The sequence below is a fragment of the Mauremys reevesii genome, linkage group 1 (genome assembly GCF_016161935.1).
Source record: "Mauremys reevesii isolate NIE-2019 linkage group 1, ASM1616193v1, whole genome shotgun sequence".
NCBI lineage: Eukaryota > Metazoa > Chordata > Testudines > Geoemydidae > Mauremys > Mauremys reevesii.
This window is the reverse complement of record NC_052623.1, coordinates 227,751,410-227,777,941: the sequence shown is the minus strand read 5'-3', so window position 1 is coordinate 227,777,941 and position 26,532 is coordinate 227,751,410. Positions and strand designations below refer to the sequence as shown.

At 41.8% G+C, this 26,532-nt stretch overlaps 1 protein-coding gene across 1 annotated transcript; it reads right to left on the bottom strand.

The window, feature by feature from the left end:
* Positions 1-1,456: 1,456 nt before the first annotated feature.
* NDUFA9 (NADH:ubiquinone oxidoreductase subunit A9) lies at positions 1,457-26,300 on the bottom strand. The gene is made up of 11 exons (XM_039501711.1): positions 26,145-26,300; positions 17,911-18,075; positions 16,821-16,918; positions 16,532-16,623; positions 13,205-13,346; positions 11,365-11,467; positions 10,629-10,696; positions 10,423-10,499; positions 6,090-6,185; positions 4,738-4,804; positions 1,457-1,735 (listed from the first exon to the last, which is right to left on the bottom strand). Exons 1-11 carry the CDS (start codon positions 26,200-26,202, stop codon positions 1,565-1,567), a joined length of 1,137 nt encoding a protein of 378 aa, XP_039357645.1. The 5' UTR covers positions 26,203-26,300; the 3' UTR covers positions 1,457-1,564.
* Between the last annotated feature and the right edge of the window lie 232 nt (positions 26,301-26,532).

Below are 26,532 nucleotides of genomic sequence, written 5' to 3'. Positions count from 1 at the left end.
CCATGTCCCCTCCCACCTGCCCTTATCTAAGTTATGGCTCAGGCTCCTCCCTGGTTCTTTTGTTACAGATCGATTCTCCTCACCTAGCCAATCCATCTTCACTCCTCAAACCTCTCATCCCTCTGCCAGTTTCCCTGTCCAGCCAGTACTAATCTCCCCATCTGGATGTCCTGTCCCCGTCCCCTCTCCTCACACCCAACCGCAGTACCAATCTTCTTGCCCAGCTAGTCACAATTCCTCCCTTCCTCGTTCCTCATTTGATCTCTCCTATCTCAGCTTCCAGTTACCTCCAGACACACGTTCTCTGTCCCCAGTGTCCCAGTCCCTATCTCACCCCCTCATCCTTGTCTGATCTCACTCTCCCCGCCCCCCACCTCCCAGTCCCCTTGCCCAACCCAGTTTGCCACCCAACTCCCAATCCCAGTTTCCTCTCACCCCCATCAACCTCCCACCCCCGTCTTCCTCCACCTAGTTCTTTGTCACAATCTACACCCACAACCTGTTGTCCCCTCTGCATTTGATTCAGGCAGTTTCCTCTTCCATGCTGCCTGGGTCCAGCAGGGTAGGGCATTGAGAGCACAGGACAGACAGGCCCCCTATTCTCAGTTCTGGTGCTCGAAGCCAGACAAGCATGAGCAGCTGGGAACTGTGATTGCAGGGACAGTTCTGCTTACTCATAAGCTGCAGCATGCAGATGGAATCTTTGAGAAAATCAAACTGCAAAGCTCTAGCAGGTTTCTACTGAGCATATGTGAACTATAAGTTTTCAAAGCCTTATAACTTGGCCAAACTCAGACAGATTTTTCCAGGAAGAGGAAAAGGCACATCCCTGACACAAAAGCTGACCCCGGCCAAATTTCAAGTCCCTGCACCAAAGCATGGTGGCACTTGAGCTTTTCAAAGAAAAAGTCACGAGAATTATTTTGATCAACACAACCTTTTTCCCTAGCCTTGTTCTCAAAAACAGCTGAACTTCTTTGGGCTGAAATTTCCCCGCTCCCCCAAAAACGATCAGCTTGAGGCAGACACCCAGTATGGAAAATTTCATGCCAAACAGTTAAACTCTGGCAACATATAAGCAAATAAAACAGGGTCTTATAGTGAGAACTATTGGGCAACCTTAAAAGGCAGCACTACCAGCTCCACCTATAATAAGGGATGGCTTCTAAAGTCTGGTGGAGTATTGAAGATGAGAGGACAAGGGCTCTGAATTTGTTTGAGCTAAGTTACGCTAAGGTAGGGAGCCTACTGTACAGTGGTTTTGAGATAGGAAGAAGGAACTGAACTGTATTGTTTAGGCTCCCATGAACTAAAACATTTAATGATCACAAACTGAGCAACATCATGCCGCATGGATTACATGAGCTTTAAACAAAAGAGAATTACGGACATGGAGACTTTTTCCCCCCCATGATTAAAAACTTGAATGGAAATGATGACGCAGCTGAAATAACGCTTACATGATCAACATAGGGATTTTACTCAGTATGTACAGAATTCTCCAAACAAAAGTAGGTCAGCAAAAAGGCAGTCTGAAAAGCACTGGAAGCCACCTTTGCCACTGTTAGATGGGAATAGTCTTTGATGGTTTTGTATCATCCAGCTCAGTGTCCAGCCAGCGAAATTTGCGGTGACGGCGCAGAACTTCAATAGCTTTTAGTTCTACGGGAGTTGGTTGAATGCCCAGGTCCTCCAACCCAGGAAGATCAGGGAACTTCACGTCTGTTGTATGAAACTAAAAAAAAAAAAAAAAAAAAAAAAAAAGAGTAGTATGAATGAGCATAGCAGAAAGAACAGCTCTACATGTACCGTTATTCAGCTATTACAGTAAATCTAATCCTTAATGTACTAAATACTATGTACTTATAACTGAGCTTGCCTTTTGTCCTCTGGGAAAAACTGGTATGGAATACTAGGACTAGAAACAAATTTAAATAAGTCTAAATGCAATGCCATAGCATCACTGCAGATCCTGGGAGAGTCTACTTCAAGTATTTGCAAAATTCCCTTTATATTAGTGCAGGCTGCTGGCATAAGATCTTTCCCAGGAGAAATAAAGCTCCAATACAAGGCACTGTTGGATCTTACAATGGATTACATGGGACTGTGCAGCTACTGCTTAGGGATCAGGTAACTACATGCCACCTCCAGATCTCTGATCACAATTTGCACGCATGGATGTGTGTGTTTGGTGGTGGGGGAGTGCCTGCAGGCAGGCCTGATCCAAAGAAGTCATGTACATTTGTGTCCTGAATTAGCTTCAACGGGAGTTGCAGATTTATATTAGGGTACAGAGGAGACAAGCAAATGCACTGCATTTCTTTACTCCCTCCCTTCTCTTTCATATATTAATCGGAAGTTTACTGTGCACCACCTGCAAAGAATTAATGCTGACCTTGCATTCACAAGCACATAGCTGGACTGAAATTACTTCTCTGGCAGTTTGTCAGAAAACTTACACTGAACTAACAACTGTGATGGGCTGCTTTATTCAGTTTGCAGTCCTGTACAGATTCTCTCATACAAAGATATATTCACTCATCTAGCTCCGCCTCTGGTAGATAGTGCAAGATTGTTCCTTACTGTATATTCCCCAATGTTTTGGTTCAAGTCCAATTTTAAAAGGGCTCAAGTGATAGGACCTTGGGAGCATATTCCATAACCTCTTCCATTTCACACATTACAACTGAGCTTGAACTTTAAAGCCACATACATATGGCTAAAATTGTCATTTTAAAAGAATTGTTATAACTTTAGAAAATTTGCTACCTTTGCTATGAAAGCTCTTTAAAATGAGGTAATTAAAATTTGATTCTGGATTCCTGAGATCAGCATTTGCACCATGTCCTTGCACCAACAAAACCTCTACACATATCTTGGTTTATGCTATTTATGTTCACCCTATGTAGTTGCACACCAGCAGCATTTTAGCCTCATCTCTGCTACACCACAGCTTTGAACCCTCCATTAAAAACGCTTCCCCTGCTTCTCTGCTGTGTGCCAGCAACTGCATTATCAAACTCTGTTTAATCTTGACTACTGCAGCTGCTCACCTTGGAGCAGGAAGACAGCTGGATTTTGCTAGTTTTGGTTTAGAACATTACAACCCCTGAGAACCTTAGTGTTGTGGGTATCCCACTGGGATCCAACAACAAAGGCTTGCAAGCAGTTTATCCAGCTGAGCCTACTGAAGGTAGTGTGCCTATGAGCTGCATTGTTATGATCACAACAGACCAATTGAGGGCAACTTTCTCTAGGGTGGCAGAGCGAGGAAAGAGGGTCAAGTATTTGCAATATGCCCTGGACTAACTCACAAATAAATAAGAAGCTCTTACATAGCACTTTTCACAAGGGATCTCAAAGTGCTTTACTAAGGGGGTGAGATGTTTCTTCACAGAAGTGGAAACTGAAGCACAAGTGACTTGCCCAAGGTCACACAGTGAGCAGATCTGGGAACAGAACCTGAGTCTCCTGACTCAGTCCAGTGCCATGTCCTGCAGACCACGCTGCGTCCAATTAAAAGTGATGCACACATTATGTTCAGTCAGACTACTGCTGCCCTACCTGAGTGAAAGATTATCTAAATAACTCCATTTATGCAAAGATATGTGGAATATCACCAATAACCTTTGGAAAAAATTACATCAGGTACTGACATTAGGGGGTATGACTGCATTTTTGCTAACCTTACCCATGGAATAGCAAGGCTTTGATATGTTAATATTGGCTAATACCCACATTTTCACAGTTGAAACAGGGTTTGGCAAGAACCACATAGCTAAAACCACATTAAAAGCAACTATGAAAAGTTATGGATAAATGTCAAGAGGCAATACTTTTGCTTATTGGTCAGAAGATCACGGATTCCAGAGTTAAATTAGGACTTCAGTCATACCCAATGCCGAGATTTCACCTTGAGCTGTTAAAAGGTGTCATCATCTGGATGGGATATTAAACCAAATTCCCTTCTGCCTACCCTAGTAAAACAAAAATCCTGCAGAAAATAGCTATGTATGCTTAACTGTGCTTCAAGGGAAGATGCTTGTGATTTATTTAAGTGCATATAAAACTAGGAAAAAAATCCTCACTCACTGCACAAAAACAGGCAAACTTTCCAACAGAAAACAGTCAGCTGCATGCCAGATGTCTACTTACAATAGTTCTCTCTTCCCAGCCACCCCTTCCTCTGATACTTAAGAGAAAAGGTTTATCTTTCCAGGTTACTGTCAACAATTCAGTTGTCAGTCAGCCTGGCTCCTTCCTTACATGTTTAAGAGAAATGTGCCAAACCCAGCTGGCCTTGATTTCCCATTCAACAGCTGCCAGACTAAACCAGAGGAACCTCCAGGCTGCTTCAGGTATGCATCCCTTTGCAGTCAACTCCCACATCATCCAACAGGCCTGGACAGGTAAAAGTAAGTGGGAATTCATGGGGTACAGTAGCTGCAGCAACTATGCTACGTATCCCATGAGGATATTTGAAGTCAGTAAAGGAGTACTCTGAAATCTTAACCTCTCCATAAAGAGATTTTTGTCTCCAAGAACAGTCTGAGAATGTTTGCAGGGTTTATACATTCTGTTAATGACACTAACACACCAAATTCTATTTGTGGAACAGATTGAAAAACTGCAATACACAATCTGCAGGGACATCATGTTTCATTACTCCTTGGATTGCTAAGAAACATTCATAACACTTCCCCAATGAAAAGATTAACTGTGCTGCCCCACACCTACCCGATCCACTTTGTCTCTCGTCGTCCATGGTTCAAATGGACTAATCTCAAAGAATCTTGCAAATAAACTGTAACCATGAAAAATGGTGCAAACGTGAGTATTGTCATGATACAGATACACAGAAGGCAATTCAGACAGGCATGAATATTCAGACTACCCGAGGAATTAGCGTTTTCTGTTCCATATTTCATTTTCCTAGTTGGAAATTCCATAGTGCATAGTTAGGAATGTGAGAATTTGCTGAAACCTTAAGTTATGGTTCTGATTACTATAAATGATCGCTACGACATTCTTCCATCTCCCACCTTCAGGGAAATGATGTATATGTGTGGGATGGGGGAGGGAGATAAAAATCCACATTTAATAAATGCTCATTTATAATCCCACTTTTGAAACTAGAGGGACTAGTATGCCTCTTTTTCAAGCTTTGCTCCTTGGAAGGCATAGGCAATAATCTCACCACTCATAAGTGGTGCAATTCAAAGCCTCTAAGGCTAAAGCATGCTTGCTGACAGCAACAATTTAATGGATGTGCAAGCCAGGGGATGTAGTTTGGAGCTATTTGCATATGTAATTTCCATATTATAAAAAGTGCAGTTTTAGTCTTTAAAAAATGATTGAAAATGGCAGTAGGGTGATGAAACCCAATGTTTATTTTTGCTCAATGCCTCAACATGAGATTTGCTCAGTTTAAGTGAACAGGTGGGTTTTCTAACTGCTAGCCCTGCAAACCAAGCCTGGAATCTAAGATCCAAGATTTTTTTTTCTGGTTCATGCATTATCATTCAATAGTCGTGATTCCGTAAGCCAATTTCTGCCTTCTGTTATCCTTATACAATCCCATGGTCTCCAAACGTAAAAGGGCAAAATTTGGTGTTGCTGATTTACTTAACAGTTCTGTTGACGATACTCAAGGCCAGAAAAGAATCCAGTTCACTCCCTCATAGCTATGCTGTCTCTGCAGTGCTAATGTAAGTGGATTCATTTTGCCACTGAATGACTGAACACACAGCAGATCTGGACACCTTTGGTTAGTTTTGGTTTAGCAAAAATGAGATCCTTTAATAATTGCATACTGAGCATGCACAGTGAAGAGTTACCTTAAGACTACAACAACTGCACACTTAATTGCAGTACGGCCTAATGGGTGGATTTTTGGCTGAGCATGAGAACTAAAATAACTGATGAGTATTTTGGGAAATTCAGTCTACATCAACCTCTTATTACATCCCTTGCAGTTATCCTGTAGTAAAGTTTAAAGACCAATGCAAATAATCAGTTACTTTAAATTCTTCATGCTTCTACCCACTTGACGGGCAGCAATTTCTAAGCCAAGAAAGAACTCTACTTACTGGTAGAGAGGACGTGGGAGTGGGTATGGGAGATAGTATCTATGGGCAGTCGCATACAGATAGTCTACCAAGTCATAAAGAAGGTATCGATGAGGTCTGCAAAAAAAGGGTACCAGTTAAATGATGCTGTTTCATGCCTCCTTTTGCAAATATTCAAGTAAACATAGCAACATCTACTTTTCTTCAATCTCAATGATTTTTCACTCTTGTTGCCAGAGGGCAGCATTAAGGGAAATTTAATGGCTCAAGAGAACACTGTGTTGTTTGAAACAGCAAGCAGTGAGGTCAGTAAAACGTACAAGCATCATATACAGAGCGTGAGGACACAATAGGTTTTATGAGCTTAGTGATACCAACCAGATTCATCCCCAAGGTCTAAGTCTATTGCCTTTAATGAGCTTGCCACATTTAAATATGGCCTTATTAAACCTGGGTACAACGTCTTCAGTGTTGTGACTGAACTGGACTTGCAGTGTCCTAACACTCAGACTTCTATCCATCTTGCCCTGGAAGGAGGCCAGGAAGTAGTGGATTTTGTTTAGATTCACCAACATCTTGTTTTGAACTAGGACCCCAAATAGAAGACTTTATGGCTACACTTGCACTTCAAAGCGCTGCCGCAGCAGTGCTTTGAAGCGCTAAGTGTAGTCAAAGCGCCAGCGCTGGGAGAGAGCTCTCCCAGTGCTGTCCATACTCCACCTCCCTGTGGGGAATAACGTACAGCGCTGGCAGCCGCACTCCCAACACTGGGGCTTTGACCACACTGGCGCTTTGCAGCGCCGCAATTTGCAGCGCTGGAGAGGGTGTGTTTTCACACCCTGCTGCAGCGCTGCAAATTTGCAAGTGTAGCCATGGCTTTTAAAGGAAAAGCAGTTAAACAACTCTAACAGGGGAGAGATCAAGGGCTACCAGAACACCTCTGGACCAAGAATTTACCTATTATCTGGAGGACTTTGCCTATCAGTGAGAAGGCAGAGTGGTAGAAATAAAGAAAACCTCCCAGAAAAAAAAAATCCACCCACCCCAGGGCTAATAGCTTTAGCACTGGAGTGTCATTTTCCTGCTTATCAGGTTGGGCACTAGTTCCACACACAGTTGTGGCAGATTAAGAAGAAAACAAATTATTGGCCATCCCACTCCCCTGCCTGGTTCTTGATCTGGTTTTGCCAGTTTGTCCTGGCAGTTTAGTACTCCTGTTAAGTAAAAGGCTGAGCCTAATAGAGAATTTTTCTTGGCCCATATAAGGATTTGTCAGAACTCTGTTGCCAAATCATCACAACTGCCCATGGCAGCCCTTTATTACTGAGCTATGTGATATGTCACACAGTCTGTTTGAATCCTCATAATGTTGTCATGCAGGTCATGATCGAAGGAGCATTGAACATGCCAACGACTTTGGTCTCTGAAGGATTTATTGGGAATTCTCAGCTAGCAACCAGTGAACTTGATGACCCACAAGCCCTGATGTGACTGTTGTAACTATCATAAAGTCGGGGCATTTCAGAAGTAATACTCAGTGGCATTTTCATATTTAGTTTCCAGGGGAAAGTGGGATTTCAGACCCAGCTGTAAACCCAGGAGGATCAGACAGTGCCAGGATTATGGTGACCAGCAGGTGAGCTTGTTAAACTACACACATTACATCTGTGCAGACAGCCATGAAACTGCAGGTTGGGACAACTGACTCAGACAGGTGAACAAACTTCAGTTTGACAAGCCATGGTTCTGATGGGAAAACTTTGTGTTTCCATGTATCAGAACTTGTGCCCACAACTGACAGGCTCTTGGGAAGGAAGAGCAACGTTTAATAATTGTGTAATTCCATTTTCTTAAAGAATATGGAAAGTACTATGGAAAAACCACAAAAGTTATCAGGGGCACCAGAGCAAGGATAGTACAGCAACACCTTTAACTATTTTTTTTTTAATCTGACTAGGTCAAATATTTTCTAATGTGTGTGCCTAGAGTCAGATATCTAAATGCAGAGTTAGGAGCCACCTAAATGTAGGTGGCCTGATTTTCAGCGGTGCTGAGAACCAGCAGTTTCTATTGACTACAATGGGATTTGTGGATCTCAGCACCTTTGAAAAATCAAGCCACCTATATTTAGGTGCCTAAATATGGATTTATGAGCCTAACTTTAGGCACCCAGAATTGAAAACATTGACAGACTTCAAACTGACGGTGCCCCTTTAATACCTCATTCTTATAAAGCCACATTAAATGACATCACAAGAGGGAAAGACTGACCACCAGTATCCACTGCATATGAAACTGAAGGGCTACCATAGTGAAAATATCATAAACTAATGAATACAGAAAAGTTATTAAGTCACAGATAGGGTTTTTACAACCCAAGTCCCAGGCTACTAAACATATTTTATATAATTGTGTGGAGGTTTTTTTTTAGAAGCACTTTGTAACTTGACTACTTAGCTACCATTCCTCTCCATGATGTAATCAAATGCTTCTCTCGCCTCATATACTAACTAGACCTAATTTTGCTTTGACCCCATATTACATCACTGAAATGTGGAAGTCAGAGCAAAATTTGGCTCTTGGGAGTTTGCTGATATCCTATTCTACCCTGGAATTTGTGTGTTTAGACCACTGAGTTGCTACCCAGTTTGGTTCTGAGTGCCCCTACAGAGTTGTTCCAGAATTCTCTCCAAATCTAAGGGTCTACATCAGAGGCTTTCACCAAAGTCAGTGGGATTTCTCCTTTAGTTTTTGCCTCTACCTTGTATTACTACTTTATCTTAAATACCAGGTATTATAAATCAGAATTACCAAAAATAAAGATTTTAAGTGAGCTGTTTCTACTTCATGAAAACATCTAAATGGGGCTCTTAACTAACAGAGATACACTTGCTAATGTGAAATAAGGGAGGTGTAACTGACAAATAGATTTCTAAATTTACAGTAAGATGTTAAATTATGTTCTTCAGGGAACTGGCTGATAGTTTTCTCCATGCTAATGAAATAATGCATACAAATTTCTCTTTAAGCTTACTCCTCTCTCACTTCCTTTATAGAATATCATGACAGCACATATGCTACTAAATCCTATATAATAAAAAAATCAGTGTTTATAAGAACGGGTCCCTGTGTTGATGTTCACATTAGACAAAAAAAGAAAACCCAGAACAGAATGTCATGTGTTAAACATTAACCATCTGCCTGTATGTTGTATCCCTTTCCTACATGCTTTATCTATCTTGTCTAGTTAGATTGTGAGCTCTACAAGCAGGACTGCCTATTTCTCCGAATACAATAAATACAATGGAGCCCTAATTGGGGTCACCAGAATATTAACACTCATGGCTCAAGTCTGTGTTTTTTATTATTATTTTTTCAAACAAAGGAGATGGAATTTATTCCAGCTAAAACACCATGTATAACACAACGGGGAAACAGAATTTACTGCATAATATGTAGGACCCTTCATTTTTAGTTTTTATTTATTTTTTCCTGGGAATTTATCAGTGTTCACTACAACAACAAAAACAAGTTAAAATCAGTGCAAAAAACTATTAATAGTTTTTCTGGGTAAATATCGGGGTTTATTTTGGTGGACGGAAAGATGGGGGGGGGAAATATTCAGTAGATTAATGCTTTGAATTCCGTTCACCAATGTGGTTTTCTGCAGAACTAAAACAGAACTCAAAACACAATGCCACCTCTGAATTAAGAAAATATCTTTCTAATCCCCAATAAAACTTTTAATTTGAATAAACAGTTTACTGCTGTAGACTTAGAAATACTGGCCTATAAATATTTACATTTAATAATTGGGCCACACCGTTTACAGCGCATACACTCAACTTCATCCCTTTCTCCTGTGGTTTTTTTTTTTTTTTAATTCCGAACAGTTCCTTGTGTTCTGAAATGTATTCTGATACAGATTTTCATTTTCTTCCCATTTTAGTATGTCAAATCTTTAAATCATTACCTGCTAACAGCTTGAAGTGTGTACGTGAGATTCATCAGTATATTCAGATGCACGCACACTTCAGAGTGTGTGGATCTGTTTGTTTATTGTGTGTATCTTCTAGACTAGTACATAGCCTTACTTCGACAGGTAGCTTTGCATTTACACACAGACTAATGTATTATCATAATACATCTATCTCATGCAATGTATTGTATTTTCCTAATAAAACAAGTTATTTTTTATATATCTGAATTATAGAAAAGTAGGGTGAAAAATCAGAAAATCTTGTAAAATATGGGACTTTTTCAGTAAAAATTGGATTAAACTGAAAATGAAGGGGCTTAATAATATGTGAAAAAAGGCACCACACAGTTAATTAGAATCAAATGAGTAACCTACCCAGTCAAGGCATATGTTTTTCCTTTAGCATCAGGATCCTTAATTGCACTAATAATTGCCTTGGCTACATCAACCACCTAAGAGAAATATTTATATTAGTTTAAAAATATTTTTAAAATAACTTTAGAGAAGCAATTATACATGTTCTACATGTGGTTTGAAAACAAGTTTTGTTTTGCCTTTTTTTTTTTTTTTTAAATACCTACATATACAGGTTGCTTCTCTGTTTTCTTGCCAAGAGCAATAAGTGGCACACCACCAAAGGAACGCATCTCTGGTAAAGGAGACAATGAGTAACTTAAGAATGTAATCAGTAACTTGGGGCATTGGGCAATAATCAACACATGATGTTTCAGAGCAAGGCAGAAGAGCCAAAATGCAACTACACAGTGTTGAGCTACTATGGAAAGGGACTATGTTTAAAAAGTTCATAAACAGTCTTATTCAACCACAGTCTAAAATGTTTATTACCTTTTACTGCAATTAGCAGTGCAGAACCCATACAACCTTGGGAGAGGAACCTGGATTCTATTCTGGCTCATGTATCAGCATCAGAATTGCTAAATAAATGACAGTTGCAGAATCTTTATTCTTGATGATGCATGAGCCAGAAAGAGAACCCAGCTCAATTGTTGCACTCCAGCACTGGCAATTAGATAAAATAAGCAGACAGTGTCTCAAACACTCCAGATAAAAACATGAAGTCAAACACTATAAAGTCACTTTTCAGAGTAGACACTGAATATTCTTTCCTAATCCCCACAGGTCATGATCTTAAACATGAGGTTCAGTTTTGTTTACATGATATAGATGCCTTAAAGTACAGGAGCTTTGCAGAACAAGTGTGCTTGTCCCCTTGAGAAGGCAAATTATTTATTCCCTACTTCTACAGCCTCCCGGGTTAGTTATATAGATTGCATATTGTTTTATTGTAATACATACTTGCATAATAATTGAAAAACCGGTCCTCTCTTCCAAATATCTCAGCGGGCTTCATAATGATAGCATCTGGAAATTCCTCCCTCACTACCCTCTCTCCAACGGCCTGCATTAAATCAATATAAACAAACCAAACAAGATCTCATTAATGTGATCTACTCTAAACAGGCTGGGGGTTTCTCAACTTTTTTGATACCAGGGACCAGCTTGCTGCCTTCCTAAACTGTGTTCTCAGGACCAGCACCGGTCCCCAGATTGGTTGTTGAGAAACACGGATATACAGAGTATTATCGCATCATTCATTGTAACAATACCTGACTAAAATATTCCATGAACTAACTCTGGCAATAACATCTCAACATTATTTTCATCCAGGCCATTTGGTCTTTGATATGCACAGAGTTATAGCAACGTGCAGTTCTCAGGGCAACCCACAGAAGCACCATCAACATTTCTTTAATGGGACTCAGTTGTAGGTTACTTACGTAACTCCCTCCTTAGTGACGAGATAAATACATAAAACAAAGGAGTTTAAGAAATAGCTTGGCCTCAGCACATTTCACATTCCCCACATGCAGGGTTCAGACTAAATCAGGTGAGTCACAGGCCCCCACTTTGCCATCACAAAATGAGTTGAAAAACTCTGCTTGACTACAGTTTAAACTTGGTTGCAGCTGAAATGTTTTCTAACATTTGGCTGGCCTATGTTGACAAGGCCAAACTATATTCTAGCCTAGTTAGAAACCAGGGCTATAACTCATTTTTTAAAATTGTCCTAATGTGATTTGGCCCCCATTTTAAAATTTTGCTTTGATACTGTGAAAGTCTGGTGAGTTCACTGAGAGGCCTACATAACCAAAAATGAGGCAGAAGCCATCTGAAAAAAGCAAGGGAGTAGAAAAAAATGGTATTTCCTATAAAGAAAAAGAGGTTAAAGACTACTACAGTGAAACCCCGCTATAACGCGATGTTTGGGGTCCAAAAACTTCCATCGCGCTAAATGCAGGGTCGTGGTATTGCAGGGTTTCAAACCAGTCAGTCTGTCAGTGGTCCCCAACGCGGTGCACTGATGTGCGCTGCCTAGAGCCCAGCAGGGGAGAGGAGCCGCGGCCCCTCGCCTGCTGGGGACAGAGAACTCCGGGGCTGCGGGCGCTGGTGCTCTCTGTCCCCGGCAGGTGCGGGGCTGCAGCTTCTCTCCCCTGCCATGGTGTTGGGGACCACTGGTACAGTACTGTATTATGCCTTAAAGGGGAGCCAACGTATGATCGCGTTATATGCAGTTTCGCGTTATAGCGGGGCGCGTTACTGCAAGGTTTGACTGTACTGATAATTGTGGTAGAAGAGAGCCTATGTGCTGTAATCCCAATACATAAGATAGTAATTTTGAAGCCTTTCTATACTCCTGCCCCCCATTTCTTCATTCCCACTACCCACTTACCCCACTCATATGCCACACCACCACCGGTCGTTAGGCCTGTTCCCAAATATCGACTCATTTTTGCTGACCAAGACAGCTCCCTCCTCTTAATGAGAGTGATACTAGATGCAGGGGATGCTTGAGGATATAGGGGTAAACCAGATTAGATCAAAGATTACTTTTTCCCCCCCCTAGAAATGCGTATGGAGAGCTAGGTGGGTCTGTATACACACTGAAGGGCACACTGCACTGGGCTCAGGCCCAGGCGCACTGTGTCCAATGGTGTAAGGAGACTACATTTTAGGAATTGCTCCCAACCAGGGAAAATATAACTAAGTGGACACAGTTCCTGAAGTAATCTCTTGAAATGGATCTGGCAAAACTTTTCAGTCTTCTGAATAAAATACAGACTGAACTCAGACTCACTTTATTCCTAAGGTATTTGGAAGGACTTTTCATGTCAGCATTCAGGTGAGAGATGTGAATGAGCTTTTCTACTCCAGCTTCCCTGGTTACCTGGGCAATATCTCTAGGAATATTTACAAATTCATCTTCAAAACTGAAGTTTCTAAAATAAGAAAATAAACGTTACTTTAAGAATCTTAAGGACAACCGAGCCTGTTATCTAGTTCACTGTCACATGTTTCCTGAACTGATTTCAGAAGCGCATTATGATGCTATTGTTAGAAAAATGTCCTTAAATGAAGGGACTCTTTTGCATATTAAAGACACAAGCAATTCAAACATGGCAGAATACTGTACCAAAGCAACTCTACTTTGTGGTTTTACCTTGTCTCTAGTTAGACTAAAGCGCAGCTTGAAAAATTCACTCATCTGCTTGTCTGGCAAGCAGGAAATTTTTCCAGGCAAATGCTATCAATTTCAGCAGAAGCTAAACTTTTCAGAAATAAAAAGTATGCTTGTAGCCCTTTTTTCAGGTTACCTTTAAGCCACATGTTAAGACTGTAAACCAATTTAATGTGTAATCTTCCTGAAAACTATCAGTTTCAGTGCTTCTAACTGTTGCTCAGTTTTTTCAAGTTTCAGCCTTGTGAAATTTGACTGGTCTTGTCAGTTTTCACATCATCTATTAAAAACATTGCAAGCAGTGTGAAACTGACAAGAATCAAGTCAATTTCATAGTGTTGTTGCTTGGGAAAACTCCAAACAGCTTCAGAAGCAGGAATTGGAACTATTCAGTGGGAAGCAGAAAATAAGAACTAAAGCTCTGAAATGGATCCGTTCTTGTGGAAGCCAGAAAACTGAAAGGGGCAGAGCAGCAGTGATCACCTCAGAGAAGTCAAGAGGCGCTTGAATAGGGGTGGATGGAACAGACAATGTTCCTTCTCACATTCAGCATCCAGAAGGGCTTGGGGGACGAGTTTCAAATTTATCAGATACCTCCTAGACTGAGCCTTATACAAAAACAGGTCCCCACGGCAGAGATACAACAACCTGTAGAAATCTCAACAGACTACCACTGGCCAGAAACTGAAAAAGGAGAGAGTTGACTTCTCTTGCCTACACACTATCCCTGGAAGGACCCCCAGCTTCCATCATCTACATCTGTCTTTGGACAGTAGAAGCTTTAGTCCAATGCTGCTATGTCACCCCAACTCCACAGATCTCATTGATGTCTTTATTTTTGAGCATTCCAGAATTATTCTGATCCTGGGAAGTTCTTGGAAACGTTACTCTTGCTCTGCTTGCAAAAATGCATATACTAGAAACACAAAACAAGAATGAACAGCATCTTCTAGAATTATGCAGTGACTAAACAATATGTGATACCAGATGAGATCAGATACTAATACTATGCAGAAAGGCTCAGTGATGGAGGTTAGCCATAAAAGGAATCTCACTGTTTTTCTTCCTGCTTATGTGGTTCACAAGTATTAGGGCCAGGAGGAATCATTATGATCATGTAGTCTGACCTCTTGCATAAGACAGTCCATATAATTTCATCAAGAGGGTTCCTGCATCAAGCCCTATCTTCTGGTTGAGCTACAGCATAGTAGTTTAATTTTTGTTACTGTTTAGTCCTGTGAAAGGTGTTACTTCAATAACCAGACAATCTTCCCTCTAGATAAAGCAAGGTTTCTATATGGGGCAGACAAAGGTGTTTTAAATGAGCACATGGAGAATATAATGTGAAGGATATAGGTAATCCCAGTGGCAAGTCTACAGACATTTCCCTCTCCTTTCCCCCACCCCCAGACAAGCACCGCATTTAAATTTATTCCAGGATCAATTTTTTGTCTCCCAAATCAGCAATAAAGAGTTCAAAGATACTGTATTCAGACTTTAGAGATAGTGAACACAAATCTGATGTTTCAGATATAACTAGTAATATATAAACCAAGGTCTTAGGAATGCATATCAAATAACATGGACCTTGTTGGATACTCAGAGCAAGTCATTTTTTAAAGCAAGTGAGCATTCAGTAGATTCAAATGATGTAATGGAAGGCTAAAAAAGCATCTACTAGGGAAGAAGTAACTAAAGTGGCATCTACCAGACAGAAAAGAAAAAAAGCAGGGCCTCTATAAACTAACTGTGACCATCAAATGAGTCTGTCAAGCAGGTTCCCTCATGAAAGTTATGTGTTCTGTTTGAATAGTCAGGTGTAAGTTGAAGCATATGCTTGCTTATAAAGGCATACTGCTTTAGTCTCTAATTCACAAATATTTTTTTCTAATGACACCAACTGATCGTTTAGCAAGAAAAGAGAACCATATCACTACAAGTTTTTTGGCCACAATTAGGGATGTCCATGTTGTAACATTTGCTTCTTTGCAGTGCGAACACAAAGAAAACATGTTATATCACATTAGGGAACCATGTTGTAACTTAAATTAAAAATTATGCTACCCTTTTTCTTGTCCTTGATGACACAAAAAAAGTTTTAAATATGGATGCTAGTCACAACTAATCTTGATAAAGGACTGAGCTCTAGTTTGGGTTGTGTGTGTCAACAGGGCCTACACAAACTTGAAGTAGTCATGATTACAAATAAAAATATTGGAGACTATCACACGTATTTCTTTCAATCTAAAACAAGCTTTAGGTTTTTTTTTAAATGAGTTTCACAATTTATTCTAAATCCCATGTCTGTTAATAAATTAGCAGCATACTGCTAAGGAGCATACTGCTTCTGAAGCTAATAAGGTGTCCATGACAAAATCCCATAGAACTGACAAATTCATTCATAGATTTAGGAACTTTCCACTAGCTATTCTCATTTATTAAAGTCTATACATGAATAGGAAATGCTTGGCCAGAATTTATATTAAGCCAAAATTCAATCCTGCATCAAAGTGGCTGTGGTTAGTCAGAATACTAGGGTCTCGATTTGCTACAAGTTCTTTGAACATTTTTACACTACAAATGTAAATCCACAAAAATGTGTACACATTAATGGCATAATATTAGTTCAGCAAACCAACATACATTATGACTGAGAAAGCAGTAAATTCAACTCTTTATAATGGAGCAAAACTCATGCAAATGAGCAAAACTCTGTAAACATGGAAAGAACGTAAAGCTTAGCTCCAGCTCACACTCAAGACCCCAGTTAACCCTTCGGTCACACAGAAGAACTGTGACACACAAGATTTCAGTCTTGTCTCTTTATAGATAGGGACAATAATCCCAAAGTGATTGTGTACCGTACATACTGTGCTAATTATGTTGTTAAAATACCCAATACCTGTTATGAATCTATCCATACAGAGAGACAAACAAGAAAATTACTTTGTTTCCCATTCTTGTCCAACAAGATTAATGACCACATTGCTGTGTTCCACGGCTCTTCGGGTAGAGTTTTTGTCTCTAGAGTCCCATTCCTGTAACCATAACACCAAATAGGAAGGATATGAGATAATGTCCAAACAGGTGTAATCAAAGGAAGTTCTTTCACATAACTTCCATAAACAATTTAAACAGATGGAACTCTGTGGCTTACTTCACAAATGATAACCACTGGCTTCCTAGCATAAATCAAAAGCAATACTATTGCTAAAGTCAAAGCCAAAGGACTCACCAAGAACAGAATTTGCCCCAGGTCACCCATGGGTCGAAGATACATGAGGTCATACTGATCGCAGCGATGGGGTATGATTATCTGGGATCCAATACGCCCTAAAATGTTCAAACCAGTATTTCTTGATTTAAATCAAACTATTATATAAATATTAAAGGAAATGCTGCTGTTAAAGTACAATAATTTCTTTTTAACTGCATAAAATAAAAACTCAATAGATGAGCTCAAATAACTGGATTCTACAGATAACTTTTGTGATCAGACTAATAATGACTTTCGCACATCAGAAGATCTAGAGGTATTGTACAAATAAGTTACATTTCTCAATAGTCTATTTTAAGAATTCTTATACCAGTTATGGATGCCACATGGAACAAACATTGTAACTTTATAATAAGTTGACTTCTGTAAACTGCCTGCAAAAGAAAAATTCCACGTAATAATATGCCACATACATGTGTGTGTATTACAGTGATATGACTGACTAGCACAAAAAAGTGCATTACATCTAAGGAGATTTATGATTTGCATTGTGATTAATATAATTTTTCAAAGGTTGGGGGAAATTGCAAATATTATTTGACATTTCAAATTATAAAGAACAACTTTAAAGGGTCAGATCAAAATTCTAAATAAAAAATACTGCTGCAAAAATGTTTTTATTATGCAACTAAACACAAGGTCTCATCACTATTTATTTAAGAGAATTTATTCTTAAGAAACATTATTAATGTTGAAAACATAAGAACTGACCAGAAGCTTCACCTAAACCTAGAACTGGATTTTATGAGTTCAAACAAAAGGTAATTCCCCCTTCAACCACTATCCCCATTACTTTAAAATGTGTTCAGATTCTTCTGAACTCCCTGGATCAAAACCAGAAATCTTGTAAAAATAGGCCAGTTTTCATTTCTTGGGACTACAACTTTAGACAACCATTAGGAATGTACCATAGAGAACAATCCCACACTGGGTCAATTTCTAACCTCCAATACTCAGGAGATTTCCTGCCCAACTTTGTAGACTAAAAAGATGTGGATAGTTTAGACAAACATCTGAACTGCTGAATGTTATTCTCAGGAAACATTACCCAGGCGGTTGACAACATATCGTCCCAGAAATCCTGTGGCCCCAAAGACAGTTGCCACAATGCCGCTAACAGAGGAACGCCCGCTTCTTCCATGGGGGATCACAGTATAATGTGCATGGCGATGATGCTGCAGTACAGGAGATACTGAGGCAGGAATGCCAGAGCCTAAAATACACAATCAAAAGGAGAGAGCATGTGAAGCCACTGCAAGAGTAGTTATTTTCACTCCACAGATAAAGTTGAAGTTAGCTTTCCAATAAAACCCTGATTTTTAAACCACCTCCTTTTATTTCCCTCCAAAGAAACCAGTACCCCCTGAAATTTCCCATACTACATACTAGGGTAGGATACAAGTTTGGAAAAGTCAAAAAAAGAGTAAATTTGGGTACAGGATCAGAGTGAGAGAGGGTTGTGGGGGAATTACAAAGGTGTAATATAAACACCACAGCAAGGTAGACTGGGAAAGGAGTTAACTAGAAGATCATTAAGGCACTGATACAGACAAACACAAGGCAGCTCCTGTAGGGACCCTGAGGAAAGGAAATGTTCTTCTTCCTCAATCCAGGCAACAAGGGAAAACTGACCACTTTGCTATACTGTTTATAAGACACTTTGAATTTAAGGTCTTTTTGCTCCTGTCTATACAATGGGCCAGGATGAAAAAGTGCTCTGTGCTATAAGGTGGCGAGATGCAGTATTTTCTTTCCTCCCTCTTCTTTTTCTTTATCTGTAGCTAAAGCCTGTTATTTCTTATTTGTATTACCATAGCACCTAGGAGACCTAATCAAGGCCAAGAACACAACTGTGTTAGGTGTGATACAAACATAAAAAGATGGCCCCTGTCTCAAAGAGATTACAATCTATGTATAAGACATAAAACAACAGATGGATACAGGCAGATAGACAAGGAAGTGCAAGGAAACAATGAGACAACATTGGTCATCATGGTAAGCAATGATATCAGTACACCATCAACCTAACAGTTGTCAAGCTTTTTGCAGGCTTCATGGCAAAGGAGAGTTTTAAGAAGGGATTTGGAGGACAACCATGAGGTTGCTTTGCAGATATTTATGGGAAGTTCCACCCAAGCATGAGGGGCAGCATGGGAGAAAGCACAAAGCTGTTTTCACAAGTATAAGAAGCAAAATTAACAAATATAAACTGATTTGCCACTGGGCACAGGGATACATGGTAGGAAATGAGGGGTGGGGCAGGCGTATGGGAAGGGACATGAGGGGAAATGGACTGGGTGGTAATGAACTATGTTACCTGCTCCTGGAATATCTGGGAGACAGGTGAGTAAGACAGGAGTAGAAGACTAACAGGGCAGAGGAGGCTGGGCGGGCATGGATGTGGACAGGGGAAAGCAGAAACTTTTAACATTAAACTTCAAATGCTTATCATTTTCTAGATATAAAAACCTCTTCCCTTCCACTGTACTGAAGTAACGATTGTACACCTACCTAGCCAGATCCTGATAGGAAAGCATCCTCCTTGTTTCCCTTGTCTCAAGCAAGAATAACTTCCACACACTTCCTATGGACTTTCTAAAGACTGCAGCACCTTAAGGTCTAACAGTGCAAGACTACCCTCTTGTGGGCCTTACATGCCAATGCAAGTTAAACTATTTTTTTAAAAAATGGGAAATTCACAAAATAAAGAATTTGTTAAAGAGTTCAGTTGCAAAAAATCCAGTTAACACTATCATCAATTATACTTTAACACAAACATTTAACATCTTTTTAAAAACCTAAACTTTAGAATCCCTCAAAAATTAACATTTGAGGAATCTGGCAGTTCATCATGACCATCCTTCAACACTATCACCCCACCTGATTTACACCTCTGAGTCTACTTTAAAGTTGCCCCCCAAAATCTACAAAGGTAAAAAAAATTACTAGGAGATTATAGAATCTCTTTTCCTACTCAAGGGATTCATTTCTATATAGTGTATTACATCCTACATTATTGCTCACTACAGAAAACATTAGCTGTTAGACAATTCTGCAAAGTCTACACACACACCTCCTTATTAATAATAAACCTCATAACACTAAAAATTTATTCATAAAAATATTATTCTACTCAACCAATTCATTTCATCTATGAGAATGTACAGAACTCACATAAATTAATATAGGCTAGGACTAAATTCCTATCAATATATAACTTCAACAGTATACCTCCAACAATCTTTTTCCTTTATAGAACAAAGCAAGGAGCAATGTTTAAAGTAGGCTAGGTGATAAAAGTGAAGTAGGTAAATCGTGTGTGATCCAGAATTATGTTGTGGAAGAGAACTGGATGGCTAGTTTAACTTCATTTTAAAGTATTCCAACATTTGGGGTGTTCTGAAGCGGTAAATAATTTTTGTAAAGAAAGCAATTGCTTTTGAGTAGTTAGCTGGACTCTTTTGAAAATACACTTTCAACCTTAAATGTTTAAAGTTTTTTTGTGAAAACAGTATATACAATATACACATACAGTATCAGTGCTGCTAGTTCTATTACAACAGCAGGAGAGTTTCGGTCACAACACATCCTCCCAAAAGCAACATTACCTTAGACCGGTATGAACAGAATTTGAAAAATGTGCATTACTAGACAGGTGATTAAATCTAGTGGCCAGAAGCTAATACGAAAGATGGGGCAAAAGGTTCACCAACAATATATCAGTAAACATCCGCAAACCTACCTCATTATCTTCCTTCAAATCTCTCTACAAAACTCTCATTTTCCATGATACCTACAAAAAAATCTGACACCGGTTAGGCTGATGTTGCACTGATACCACTGCCTATCATGCTGACCAATATTGTCTCGTTGTTTTCTTGTACTCCCTCATCTATGTCTGAATCCATCTGTTCTCGTCTTCCTCTCAGATTGTGAAGTCTATGAAGTAGGGGGCATCTTTTTGTTCTGTATAGCACAATGGGATCCTGGTCAATGACGAGGGTTCCTAAGTGCTAGTACAAATAAATGATGAGAAAAGATCAAGAGGCAATACTCTGGTAAGAGTCTCGATCTCTCGGTTGCTAGAACTGAGATTCTGGATCCTGCTCAGGGATTCCACCTTCTCTGCAAAGATCTGATATTTCATCAGTTTGAAACTTTGATTCTTTTGGCTGATGGAAAGAAGCATGTCTCTCTCCATTCTTGCTCCCTTCTGTTACACCTCCAGAAACCTTCTGATAATTTTGGGAGGAGCTGTTCTGCTACTCAGCCCTTCCCTGGCCTCCTTTTAAGTCTTCCTTCTCTCTCAAAATAGCTCCATTGCCTGTTCTTGCTGCTACCTGTAATTTTCTGAGGCAGCAGTAGATTTTGACAATGTTAGGGCTGCCCAAGGTGTTAGGTATTACAACAGTGAAACCGGGTTTGTTAATTTCACTCTGCGGCTTGCCAGAGCTATGGTAACTGCAAAGTTAGGAAGGTAGCTCTACATTCAGTCACATTCAGAAAGCTATGTTTGCAACGTTAAAAGTAACATGGCCTAAAAGTGTTGCTGCTCCAATTGAAGTCACTAGTAGAATTAGTTCCTCTGGGGATTTTTGAGACTTTTAAGAAAGTTTACATACCGTACAACTTGATGGCATAGGTCTATTCACTGACCGGGGAGTTTCCTACTTGTCACTAATTTGATTTTAAAAGCCCTGCTTGACTACATTTTACAACACCTGAAGAAGCAAGGAAGTATCATCCGTCTCCAGAAAAGGCTTTTTTTTTTTTTTTTAAATGTAAAGTGTTAAATGCTCAAAAGAGTTGCCCAGGAGAGGTTTCAGTTGCAAACCTGGAGACACATAGGTCCAGATTATCTGAGGTGTTGAGTATTTTCAGATCCCTTTGAAATAAACTGAAGTTCTTTATCTCCTTGGGATTTGGCCAAGATCACACAGAAAATCTGTGGCAGAGCCAGGAATAGAACCAGAATCTTAATTCCCAGGCCTGTGCTCTGACCACCCTTACTGCAGCTCATCAAAATGGCTTTTATGCTACATTTAATTAAATTACATAGTTGCATTCTCTATATACCACACTACCTCCAGAACACTGCTTATGGTGATGAAATTAAATTTTAAATCATTAATTTTTCATGCCATTTATCATTTTATATGCTCCATGTGACTTTAGCATATGACAACCACGCAAATATTTAAAAAATAAGAGGGAAAAGCTATTCCCAGCCTGTGGAATAACCAACTTGATTGGTGCACACAGAACTTATTGAAAGAAAGCTATATCAAAGAGATGAGTACTGAACACAGTACAATCTGTTTTTAATCTCTTATAAGCAGGGGTTGGCAACCTGCGGCAAGTGAGCCGATTTTTACTGGCACGCTGCTGCCAGATGGGGTCCCGGCCACCAGCCCCGCTCAGCCTGCTGCCGGCCTGAGTGAACAGAACCCCCAGCCAGCAGTGGTCTGAGCGGGGCCAGCAGGCAGGACCCTGGCTGGCAGGACCCGGCAGACGGAAACCCAGACTGGCAGCAGGCTGAGCCGCTCAGCCTGCCGCCAGTCTGGGGTTCTGTCCGCCAGCCCCGCTCAGCCCGCTGACAGTCTGGAGTTCCAGCTGCCGGTCCCTTGCCAGCTGGGGTCTCGACTGCCGGCCCCTCTCAGCCCGCTGCCCGGCCTGATTGAACGGAACCCCCGGCCGGCAGCAGGCTGAGCGGGGCCTGGGATGCCAGCTGCCGGTCCCGCTCACCTCGCTGCTGGTCTGGGGTTCCAGCCGCCCGGTCCCCTGCCACCGGCCCTGCTCAACCCTCCTGCCGGCCTGGGATACCGGCAGCCAGACCAGGGCTCTGCTCCTGGCCAAAAATTACACTACAATTAGCTTAAAAACTTGAAAACTTTGTTTGTATATTACAGTAATCATTAAAAAATGTATGTTAATAAATACATAGGTTTGATGAAACAAAGTAGTTGTACTTATGTGCCTGTGCTTAAATTGTGTTTTCGATGATTTACCTTCTAAAAAAATCTCGCCTGTCCCGCACTCCCAGAAAGGACATCTTGCACCCCCAGGGGGTGCGTGCACCCCAGGTTAAGAACCACTGCACTAGGCTGATAAGATCTGCATTTTAATTTAATTTTAAATGAAGCTTCATAAACATTTAAAAAACCTTATTTACTTTACATACAACAATAGTTTAGTTATATATTATAGACTTATAGAAAGAGACCTTCTAAAAATGTTAAAATGTATTACTGGCACACAAAACCTTAAATTAGCGTGAATAAATGAAGACTCGGCACCCCACTTCTGAAAGGTTGCTGACCCCTGTTTTACAGGAAAAAATCCAAATTTAATCCAGTACCTGTGTAAATTCAGTCCTGCAATCATGCACCTATTCTCCCCATGTCCTACCCAAAGATTAACAGTTTCATAGGCCAGGTCTACACTGCAAACTCTATGTCAGTTTAGGAATGTGAAAAAAAATCCATCCCTAACTGACATACATTACAGAAACAAGTTGGCAAGGTAATATCTTTTATTAGACCAACTTCTGTTGGTGAAAGAGACAAGCATGACAAAATCTCCCATGTAGACACAGTTTATACCAGCAACTTTTGCCAGTATACAGTATGTTGTTCAGGGAGATGCATAGGCGGCAGGTATCATAGGCAGGAATAGGCTGTGCCTCCCCAAACAGCCTAGTATGGCCCCACTCACACTCCACCCCCAGGCCAGGCCCCTTATTGCGGTTCCCAGCACCCTGCCCGGCCCAGGATGGCTGATCAGCCTCTCGCAGGGACTCAGGGCAGCTGGTGCTGAGGCTGTGCCACCTGGCACAGCTGGGCTGGGGATGCAGACGCCTGGTACACTGGGGCTGGGGTCTCACCGCCCGGTGCTGGGGCCCAGAGTGGGGGTGCTCTGGTCTCCTGCAAGGGAAGAGAGAGAGGGAGAGGAGGGGCAGGGCCTTGGGAGGCTAGCTCCAGGCCCCTCCACTTGTGCCCAAAAAGACCAGGTCACTCACCACCCATGGGGAGATGCATTAACTATGGACTTGTCTACATCCACAGCACAGCAGTGGCACCACTGTAGCGCTTTAGTGAAGATGCTACCACACCGATGGGAGAGCTTCTCTCATCTGTGTAGTTAATCCACCTCTGCAAGGGGTGGTAGCTATGTCAACGGGACATAGCACTGTGTACGCTAGGGGTTAGGTTCACACTCCTGAGTGACAGTTATATTGATGCAAGTTTGCAGTGTACACCGGGCCTATATTGGTAAAAGTATTCCTTTTGTCAGCATAAGTTCTCTCTCTACTAGGGGAGCTTTGCCAATATAGCTACTGCAGCACAGACTAGCACATATGTCCAGTGCAACACAGCTTCTGTGTAGGTTAGGGTAAGGAGAAGCACTGTCTCACACTTGCTCTATACCTAAAATTTAAGTCTACCTGGCTACGTTGCCCTGGAAAACATCCTGCCCTGTGTGATGTAGTTAGGTTGACCTAATCCCCACTGTAGACACAACTAGATTGATGGAAGAATTCTTCCACTAACATAGCTATCACCTCTCTGAGAGGTAGATTCAACATAGCAACAAAAATACCCTTCCATCACTGTAATAAGTGTCTATCTACACTGTTGCAGCTGTACTTCTGTAGCAATTATGGCACTAGACATACCCTGAAGTAGCTGGGGCCAATCCAATGCAGTACTTATAATATCAAGACAGAGCTTACATTCAATTCTATTAACTGGGGAGCTGGAGCAAAAACCTGAAATCATGATAATCATTGTTATGATTTGTAAGTTTAAAGAGTTCTCAAAACTGTAATCCTATGAGCTTTTCCTAGCACTCTGCGGAATTATTTTGAGGACCAAATGCCAGGAGGTGAGATAGAACTGTGGACAGATCATGTTCTTATGAAGTGGGATGCAGAAAAGAGATGTGGGGGATGCTCAGCTTGGTGGAGTGGAGAAAGCGCAGTGGTGGTGCTAGATATAAGCAGGCTATGCAACTCCTTGGGGCTCCAAGCAAGCAACTCTTTAGTATTATCTCCAATACATCATGCCAGCAATGCCCCTCTGCCATGTACATTGGCAAAACCAGACAGTCTCTACGCAAAAGAATAAATGGACACAAATCTGACATCAGGAATCATAACATTCAAAAACCAGTGGCAGAACACTTCAACCTCTCTAACCACTCAGTGACAGACTTGAAGGTGGCACTTTTGCAACAAAAAAACTTCAAAAACAGACTCCAAAGAGAAACTGCTGAACTCGAATTAATTTGCAAATTAGATACAATTAACACTGGCCTAAACAGAGACTGGGAATGGTTGGGTCATTACACTAATTGAATCTATTTCCCTATGTTAAGTTCTCCTCACACCTTCTATGGGCCATCTTAATTATCACTTCAAAAAGTTTTTTTTCCTCCTGATGATGATAGCTCATCTCAATTGATTAGACTCTGCCTGTTGTTATGCATACTTTCACCTTTTCATGTTCTCTGTATGTATAAATATCCCCTGTCTGTGTGTTCCATTCTATGCATCCGAAGAAGTGAGCTGTAGCTCACGAAAGCTCATGTTAAAATAAATTTGTTAGTCTTTAAGGTGCCACAAGTACTCCTGTTCTTTTTGTGGTTACAGACTAACACGGCTGCTACTCTGAATTCTGCTAGTGAGAAGCTTTCAGCCATATAGACTGAACAGACAGACTGGATTTATGGCTTATTACAACAATCTGCAACCCACTCACCCTTTTTGTCCTATGACCGCAGCGGGGTCAGCAGGCCACTCTACCTTGAATGGTTCCTTACAATCTGTGCTAACTACTTATGCCAAACAATCTGCCCCTCCTCGCACTTTGCTGCGATCCCGGGAGCTCCTTGTCCAGCCACGACAAGGGGCTCTGCCTGGCCCGAAAGCTTCTCCCACCCACCGAAGCGATTCCCTCGCCCGCCTTGCGGCTCTGCGGCACCGGCTGCCGCCACTCCCGGTGCACCAGGCAGCGCAGACGCTGTTTCCAGCCGTGCGGGTTTCCGCGGCCAGCGATTAGCAGCAGCGTCTCCGGGCGCGGCCCCCAGCCCCGCTCCTGGGGCATGACGCGCCCCGAGGTCGCGCGGCCACTCAGCGGCAGCCGGGGAAGCAGGAGCTCGTTCCCGGGCGTGGCCCCCGCGGCGCGAGCCCAGCGGCGAACCCAACGGGCAGCGCGCGCCGGGGGGGCGAGGCCGGGCTGCCTCGGGGGGGGGGGCGGGGGGCGCCGCGGCGGTGACACTCACCTGCCCTTGGCAGCAGCAGGAGACTGCGGGCAGCCCGAAAGCAGCCGGCCGCCGCCATCTTCCTCTCCCACAATCCCCCGCGGCCAACGGGTCCTCCGCGGGGACAGGCTCCCCCCCTCCTCCACCGGCCGGGGAGGGGAGGGGAACCGAGCCACCTCCCAGATGCGCATGCGCCGATGGGCGGGGCAACGGCGCCGGCCCTTCCTCCTCCCGCGCCGCGGGGCGGGGGTGGGGTAGGAGGGGAGAAGCAGCAGGGCCAGGGCGGGGGGTTCGCAGGGAGCAACCCGGGGTGGGAGGGGAGATGGACCCGCCCCGATCATCCAGCAGGCCGGGCCCTGCTCACACCTGGCCTGCGTAGGCCTGGGCTGCCTGCAGGGAGGCCTGTGGT